General features: G+C 40.9%; 1 protein-coding gene across 2 annotated transcripts in view; it reads left to right on the top strand.

Moving 5' to 3' along the window:
- The first annotated feature begins 230 nt into the window (after nt 1–230).
- ARID5B (AT-rich interaction domain 5B) overlaps nt 231–8,749 on the top strand; it is a 168,666-nt gene continuing 160,147 nt past the window's right edge. Inside the window, exons 1-2 of one of the 2 annotated variants that reach the window (XM_016159175.2) lie at nt 231–697; nt 1,151–1,405. In XM_016159175.2, the coding sequence (XP_016014661.2) occupies nt 677–697; nt 1,151–1,405 (276 nt within the window). In that variant the 5' untranslated portion in view covers nt 231–676. Of the gene's footprint in view, nt 698–1,150; nt 1,406–1,432; nt 2,644–8,749 lie in introns of those variants that run through there. The other variant, XM_036222800.1, reaches the window with a different exon arrangement.

The following is an 8,749-nucleotide window of genomic DNA, read 5'->3' as shown; positions in this document are numbered from 1 at the left end:
GATAACCCACTTTTCCCTTCCATGTAAATAGGCATCAAAAGATAATTTAACAGATTAGTTCTCGAAAACATGGCAGTGAGGAAGCGTAATTTAACTATCAAACAAATCTACATGTCTAATAACAGCAAATCTGCTAAGGAGCATTAGAAAGAGGAGCAGCGCCCCGGAATCTCTGCAGGAAATGTTCTTTATATTAGACATATACAAGCAGGTCCTGTCAGATGCACAGCGGAGCTCGCCAGCTCTGGTCTCCTCCAAAAATTTCATCAGACGACTCCCCTAGACAAGGGAGATTGGGAAGAGGGAGAGCTCATCTTCACACAGTTTTAGGGTGGATTTTATTTTTACAAACCTTCCTATATGTTTTTTGCCTTGATCCATCCGCTTCCCGCCGAGAACAGTCGGAGCCTTTCTCCCGGTTATGAATTTGATCAACCCTCATTTGGAGGGAAACCTACACAGTTTTGACAGGAGCTGAAAATTGAGTCGTCAGAGAAATATTAGGACATATTTTCAATCATTTTGGTGCCGAAGGGAAGGTAAGAACTCAGTTTTATATTGAGACATTACGCCGACTGAAGACAGAGAATGTTTTTCCCTGCCAGGACCTGATGCAATCCATTCAAGCCAACAAGTTTGGAGAGAATGTTGAGTTCAATCAATTCAGAACGTCGAGATGGAGCCCAACTCACTCCAGGTATTTCGCTCTCCTCCGCTCCTCCGATCCCGGCACCCCCCGGCACCCCCCAACCCCCCAGCTCACCCACACCTCTGCACCCACCCACACCCCCCACAAACTTTTCACCAAACTTTTACCCTCTACATACCCCCAAATCATTTTTATTGTTTAAAAAAATTCCCTGCACTGATCATACATACATAATGTAATTTTACCGCCCCTGAAGGAGAGGTAGGGAGAAGTGGCGGTTGGGGGGGGGAGGGGGGAGGGCCCGGAGTTTTTTTTTTTTTTTTTTTTTTTTTAAGGGAGACAGAAAATTTGGGGCTCTATTATTTTTCCACTCAGCTTTATATCTGTTGGCTCTTCTGTATTAAGAGTGTGGATGTCTGTGTGTAAATGTGTCTGGGAATAGATGTTTGTGCTCTGATGGCTACATTATTTATTTGGTGCTTTTTTTTTTCCCCCCTGCAGTGGGTCGGCTCACCGTGTGGCTTGCACGGACCTTACATTTTCTACAAGGCTTTTCAATTCCACCTTGAAGGCAAACCAAGAATTTTGTCCCTTGGCGACTTTTTCTTTGTAAGATGTACGCCAAAGGATCCGATTTGCATAGCGGAGCTCCAGCTGTTGTGGGAAGAGAGGACCAGCCGGCAACTTTTATCCAGCTCTAAACTTTATTTCCTCCCAGAAGACACTCCCCAGGGCAGAAATAGCGACCATGGCGAGGTGGTAAACTTATATCTCCCTCTCTTCTTTCTTTATGATTTTTTCCCTAGTAATGCTTATTACAGGGCAAGCTTGAAAATACTGTATTCACTTCTGCAGGCGAGCAGGATCGACTCCTTTTTTAAAGGGGTAGCGCCGCTAGCTGGGGCTCGAGTATTTTGCCATTGTCAGAGTTTGGCTGTCAGCTTTACAAAGAGGATCCAACTGCTGATTTTAGTCAAGATTAAATAACTTGTTCGAGAAGGGTTTTGTTCAAGGGTGTGTGTGTGTGTGTGTGTGTGTGTGTGTGTGTGTGTGTGTGTGTGTGATTGTTCGCTTTCCTGCCCCTTGAACATCACATGCTTTTTATATTTTTTGCCTTTTGAAAATTTACCTTCGCGTCTGGATCAGTCGGGGCTGGGTGGATTTCTTTCGGTGGGTTTCGATATTGTTCACGTGGTTTTTTTTTTTTTTTTTTAAGTAAGTATTTGATATGTTTAAGAGGGCGGAAATTACGAAATGGAGGCAGAGTGAGATCAAAAGCTATTGAGTTGGCAAAGACGTGTTGAATAAAGTGATAAATGACAGGTACTGGAATAATACATTCAAATAACTTGCAGATCTGCCCGGGCGGATTTCAAAGCGGTCGTGTAACCGGCACAAACACGTTAAGCATTAACAACTATCTCTCGCCCTCGCCCCCACCCTCTCCTCCTCGGACAAGCCATTTGATGTTCTAGTTTTCAATTACTCTACGCCAAGTGAACGTCTTCCAGGGCGATCTTTGGGGTTGTGTGGGACCGGGACCGGGACCGGGAAGGGAAGGGCAGAGGGGTGTGTGCTCGCCCACTGGCCCTACAGGTCCGGCGTCCTCCATGCCCAGACAGCGCTTGCGGGGAGGGTGGGGAGGGACCGAGCCTCCCCGGCACGTTTCTGGGCGGCCGCGGGGGCGCTCGTCGCGCTCCCGGGAAGACGCCCGAGGTGAGCCCCTGTCACCGGGCGCCGCGGCGGCCGCGTCCCTTCGGCTCTGTCATTTCTGTGTGACCGCAGTTCTGCGGGCTCCCCTTGTTGGCGCACCGACCTCAGAGCCGCGGTACCTACCAGAGGAACTATTTTGGGGAGGCAGTGCCCACGGCGCGCCGGGGAGGGAGGGCGCACCGCCCCCTGGCAAGGCTTTGTGTGGCCCAAGCGAGAGCAGGGTAATCAAACTGAGACTTTTGAGGGCAGCTAGCTCTGTACCAGGCTCTCGAGCTTTCGAGGTAGGTGTAAGGATCTTTTTGTTAAATGAATGATTCCCCGTTTAACTCATCCCGGAGCTTGGAGAGCTGCCTGGCAGTCCTTCCAGAATTCCTGGGTCTGATGGAGTTGATTGTACTTTTGGCATCGCCAGTTCACTCCCTCTCCCCGGGATCGAATTACCCGTCAGTGGTCTTTGCAGGTTAATTACAGGAGTTCGTCAAACCGTTCGCGCTCGGATCTGCCTCTTCGGAAATAAGCCCCGCCCCCTCCCGAACGTACACCCTCCCGCCTCTTACCCCCTCCGCCCTCCCTCGCCAGCTTTGGGTTTTAAATGTTCGCTTTTCCCGACGTCTGCCTGCAATTTTACAAAGGTGTTGTTTGGCAATACTGTGAAAAATACTGCAACCTACCAACAGGTTGAGCTCTTTCCCCCTCCCAAGGTCTCGCTCGGCCCCCTCCCGCGACCCAACTTTCCTGCGCAGCTGTCTTCCTCCTCCTCCCCCTCTCGATTTCTTATTATTTGCTTTTCAAATTTATTACTTCAACATGGCCTGTGATCTGGAAAAGGGAAGGATTAAATATCCAGAAAAGAGCTGATGCCTAATAGACTTCTGACTAAACCCAGAAGGAAATTATTCAGTGTTTTATGGGATATTTTGTGGTCACTCTTTTTTAATTTTTGAATGAAATTGGAATATTTTTAAAGACACCGAATTAACCCCACTTGGTCCAATTTTAATTTCTGTTAGTGTAATTAAACAGTGAATTCTGATTTAGAATAAAAGCCAATAGTAGCTGAAGGTTGGATCTGTTAGAACTGTTGATAGTGATATATTTTTAAATACACGATTTAAAAAAAATGTTCATTATGGGGAAATGAAAGCGAGCCATTGTAATGATCTGTGCATTTTGTCACTGCTGTATAAGCCATACCTGAGAAAAATTAATCTTGCCATTTAAAAGTAAACTCTAGGGGATTTGGGGAGGGAGATGGCTCTATTTATAATCCTCAGCTGCATATACATCGTCTAATATTATGCATGATTTGTTTTTTAATGCTAACACGGCTGGTAATTAGCTGTATGATTATACTTGTATATTTCATTAGGACTTTGGCTGATGTCATTGTGAATTATTCAGCCATATTAAAACAATTTTCAATTGAGATAATGACACGCCTCAAAATTATGCAAATGCAGGCTGTATTGTGCAAAATAATTATGACAAATGTAAAGCAGGTAGAAAGTTTCCCAATGCAGATCGGTTTTCTTCCCTGGTGATGTCATTTTCCCCCTGGCCTAAGTTAGTCATTCATTAGCAGAATAGCAGCAGCAGTCTCCTCTAGAGGAGATCCTACAGAAACCAGCACTTACTGCTGGCACCTAGAGGGGGCAACAGGGCCCTCTCATTAAGAAATCTGCTTTGTTTTCACTTATTCCATTACCTTGTTTATATACAGTGAAATGATTTTTATTATCGATTTTAAATAGTTTTGAATGATGCATTTGCCATTTGCAATGTGTAACAGAAAGGGAAAGGTTTTTTGGTGATGTGCACTGTTACTTGGAGTAAATGTTCAGCACATTTAACCAGCCAGTACAGTTTATTTTAAGTTACCAAATGGAGGTTAATAATTTCTTGATTGAGCTGACATCAGCATCCATTTCAAAAGGACAGCCAGGATTCAGTATTCTTTTTGGTTTAAGAGAACCAGTCTGTTTTTTTTATGATTTCTTGAAATATAAAGACGTCAGTTCTAAAAACAGGAAAATTATCATTGTGTGAGATTAGAAATAGCATGTCTGTTTGTTTTTCTATGATCTGCAAATGGCTTTTGGGGGAATATTTTCTTATTGACCTTTGCAATAATTGTGTTATGCTGGTTAAGGCAGGACCTTGTATGCCCATTTTATAGATAGAGGCAGAGGCTTGCAGAGGTTAATATGGTTTGTCAAAGGTCACCAGGCTAGAACCTAGGCCTTCTTAAGCTTTGGGGTTGGTTTATTTTTCCACGGAAACCTACCCTTGAAACTAGAGCTTGAATTGAATATATCACATTGTATTCTAGAAGTTGTACTAACGTGGGCAGTTTCTTGTGCATTTTAGAACTCTGACTTGTTAATCAACTTTGCTACCAGGTATTTAAGTAGCAGAACCATTCTTATTCTATAAAGTTGAGCTAATCCTAGCCAGCGGTGTATAACAATAACAGTTACATTTTAATATCATTATTAATAATCATTAATAATTCATTATTAATTTTAATAATTATGATAATGATTTGCATGCTTATATACACTGTTGCCTTCACTTACTTCCAGTGCTGGCAACTGATGTTGAGAAAATTATAACAGAAAGTCACATCTTGATCTTGCAATTACTATGTATTTGACCTTGAACAGTCCTAAATAGTCTGAGCCTCAGTTTCTTCAGCAGCAAAATGGGAACAATAATAAGGCTGACTGTGGGTTGTTGTGAATATAAAGAGGCATTCATTGTATGGGCAAAAGTACTTTATATACTGTGAAGTCTTTAAATAAATAGAAAAGAGTTACGATTATGGCGGCCTTTATTCTAAATATTCTTAATTTATAAACAGTAAACATAATAACTTTTATGTCTGTGTGGAGGTTCCTGTGCCTACTCATGATACTGTTTTAAATTATCATGAAAGTGAATAGCCGGGCCATATGCAAGGAGTTAAGTGTCTTCAGTAATTACCCACAATTGCCACATTCAGCCAGTAGCTCTTCACAGGAGGAAAATGGCAAAGTAGGCAGGTAATTGGTTCTGTTACTGGGTAACTTCTGATTACATTCATTTTCAAACTGCCAAGTGCTTAATCTGTTGGCAATATACCCTCTTAAAATAGGTGACTATGCAAGCATGGATTTCAGCCTGACAGGCCATGGACTGGATTCTACAAGGTTTGCTGGTCACCTGCAACTGTGAGTGTAGATGAGTAAACTAATGATGTCAGGGGGTCAAGATCAACCACATCTGAGCATTATGGATTCTAGTATGCAGGCAGGATTTCTAAAAGTGGCTTGACTATCATCAGCCTCACCACTGGTTAAAAATAGTTAAAAATGCATATTCTGGAGCCCCTACTGAAATTAACTCAATTAAAATCTCTGAAACTGGGGTTCAGGATTCTGCAATTTAAACATTTTAAATGAGCTTGCTCTAGATGGTATGATGGTAAAACTTTCTGTGCCTTAGTTTTTTCATCTGTAAAATGGATATATAGTACCTACTTCCTAGGATTATTTTAAGGATTAAATGAGTTAATACATGTAAAGTGCTTACAAAGGAAGTTGGCACATAGTATATTAAAGTTAGCACATTATTCTTCGATAATGGTTGACTCATTATTATTATCATTAATATTAGTATTATGGTTCTCACTGAAGTTTGAAATCACTACTATCAACTCTCCTAAGGAGATCTTTTCTCTTTAAGAGGGTGGCATCCAGGTTAGTTTGCTAGTTTGCTAGAATGTATAGCCAGTACAGGGCCCCCCAAATCAGGCTGGCTTTCATGCATACGGTGGATTTATCTGTGTCACCAAAATAAAAGGCTCCCTTCAGGATTTACATTTTAGTATTGAAGTATACTATCAACTGGAATGGCAGGATTGTTTAAAAGATTGCCTGATCATATCACATCTGGGGTTAGGTAGACACATTACGAAATCTAGGAGGTGCTGGACTGGCTTTGCTGCATCTGTGGCTGGCCACTCAGTCTCTGATCTGTATCCATGAATTGTTTTTTGAGACTTAGTTTCTTCATCTGTAAAATGAATTTAATGATCTCTGCTTCACTGAGAGAATTAGAAATAGTAATGAACAGGGTCTGGCAACTAGCATAGTACTTATACAGAAGAGTTCAGCAAATTATGAATGTAGTTATTATAGTTTTTATTTTTAGTAGGAATCTTAAGCTAAGAGAAGGAATATCTATCTTTACTCTCTGCTTGGCAGACCCTTTAGAACTGGGGTGAGAACTAATGAATTATATGGAGAGAATTTATTGGAGAGTGACAAGCATTAGCAGACTATGACCTGAGGGTCAAATCTGGCCCACTTTCTGTTTTTGTAAATAAAGTTTTATTGGAACATAGTCAGATTCATTTGTTTATGTATTGTTTATAGTTGCTCTCGGACTACAAAGGCAGAGTTGAGTAGTTGTGACAGTAACCATATGGCCCACACAGTGGGAAATATTTACTCTTTGACCCTTTACAGAAAAAGTTTGCTGAAGTATGGGGTTTATCCAAATAAGGAACATGATTGTGTACCTTCTTCCCTTTCTTACTTGAGTTTGGAGCAAGATCTAGTAATTTAAGAAATGATTTAACATTACTATGTCAGAAACATTTACATACACAAAATTGTATTTCAACATTGAGTCTAAGATGTTAAAATTTGAGGATCGGAATATGTATTAAGTTATATTTTGTGTGGTTAAGATATTAACTCAGCCAATGTTGGTATCATCTATCCTGAGTTAATAAAAAACTACTTGTCGAGTGCTAACAACCATGTACTCAGTGCTCTGCTAGAAACAGATGGATGCAGAACAGCTCATGGTGTGGCCCTTTTTCTCATGAAGCTTATCAATCTTGATAGAGAGATGAGACCAACATATGTTTTTAAAAATGTAAAAATATAAGATGCTATGTAACATGTCAGGGAGTTGTGCTGACAGTAAATGCAATATGTGTTTAGATAAGGCTCACTCTCTGCATGTTTTTATAAAAAAGAATTTATTCAACTCCTCAGGTGTTGATTGAAGACCTACTGTGTGCTAGACAATGGGATACAGATAATGGAGTATAACCCCAGCCCTCAGAAAGCTCATAGTCTATTCTCATGGACAGACATTGGTCTCAGAAAGCTGTCAAACTGTTTCCTAGTTAAACTGAGGTCACTATTTATTTGTAAACTTACATGATCTTTCTGGAAACTAGGAAGTACTGTCCTCATCTTTGAAGTCTCATTCAATGCATATTTATAGAGCACCTACTTTGTGCAGGAGCCTGTTCTAGGTCCTAGGGATACAGCAATGAAGGAGCCAGACAAGAATCCATGCCCTTGGGCAGCTTATAGCACAGTGGTTTTAACCTCCCATGTACTTTGCACATTGTGCCTTATGTAATGGTTGTTCATGTTATTTACCTTTGCCTTGTCACCATCCCTTACCCGTTTCCGCTATAGTATTGTTATCAGGAGCAGAGGGTTGTGTCTTATTCACCTCTGGGTCCCCCCACAGTACTCAGTGCTACTCACTAAGTATTTCTTGAATGACTGAACGACATAATTAAAATGCCTTCTTTCCCACAGCCTGCTTTCTTTAAGTTTGGCCCAATTTCTTTCTGGCAGAGGGCCTATGATCAGTAGCTCATGTGTAGGCCAGCTTCAGCACTCCACCTCACGCTCTTTCTTTCTATTCTAAAATCCATCATCATTTTGCGCCATAGGATGTGAAAAAAAAAAAAAGGGTGTGAAGTGTGTTTTTTAGGAGGATACCAAAAAAATTAGTGAATATTTGGGACTGAATGATCAGTGTAGAGCCTGCATCTCTTTCTCTTTTTTCCAGTCTTTACCATAAGCCCATAAAAAGGCAAGTCTTTAGGATGGCAGTCTATGAAAAGACTAGACTTCAGGGAAAAAGAGTCACTTCTCACCTGAGTGTTAGTTGGCAGTTCCTGGGAGCCAGCAAGTTCTTCAGACTGATAGTTTTAAACTAGGCCACATGTTTCAGAGCGAGTCAAAATTGTAAGCAATTAAAAGCTCTCTTGACATTTATAATGTCAGGCACATACTAAGGAAATGTTATTTTTATGAAGTACATGAGTCCATACATGTAAATACTTTGTTATTAATTATTGATAAAGCATACCATTGTTCATAGTGGCATCTAGTGATACATGACTCAAGCTCATTTATCAAAGTCTAGTTTTAACCAATATCCATAATATAATTGCTTGAATCAAATGCATTTGCTTGTCATTTTTTTATAGCCAGGGTATTTGGATATTTGCCATCTTCTACTCAAAGTAATATTTTAGCTAGTGATTACCCGTTGGCTTGGCTTTTAAAGAAATTTAAAACAAATTGATCG

The sequence above is a fragment of the Rousettus aegyptiacus genome, unplaced genomic scaffold (genome assembly GCF_014176215.1).
Source record: "Rousettus aegyptiacus isolate mRouAeg1 unplaced genomic scaffold, mRouAeg1.p scaffold_m13_p_6, whole genome shotgun sequence".
Classification (NCBI taxonomy): domain Eukaryota; kingdom Metazoa; phylum Chordata; class Mammalia; order Chiroptera; family Pteropodidae; genus Rousettus; species Rousettus aegyptiacus.
The sequence above is the reverse complement of the archived record's forward strand: the minus strand, read 5'-3'. Positions and strand labels throughout refer to the sequence as shown.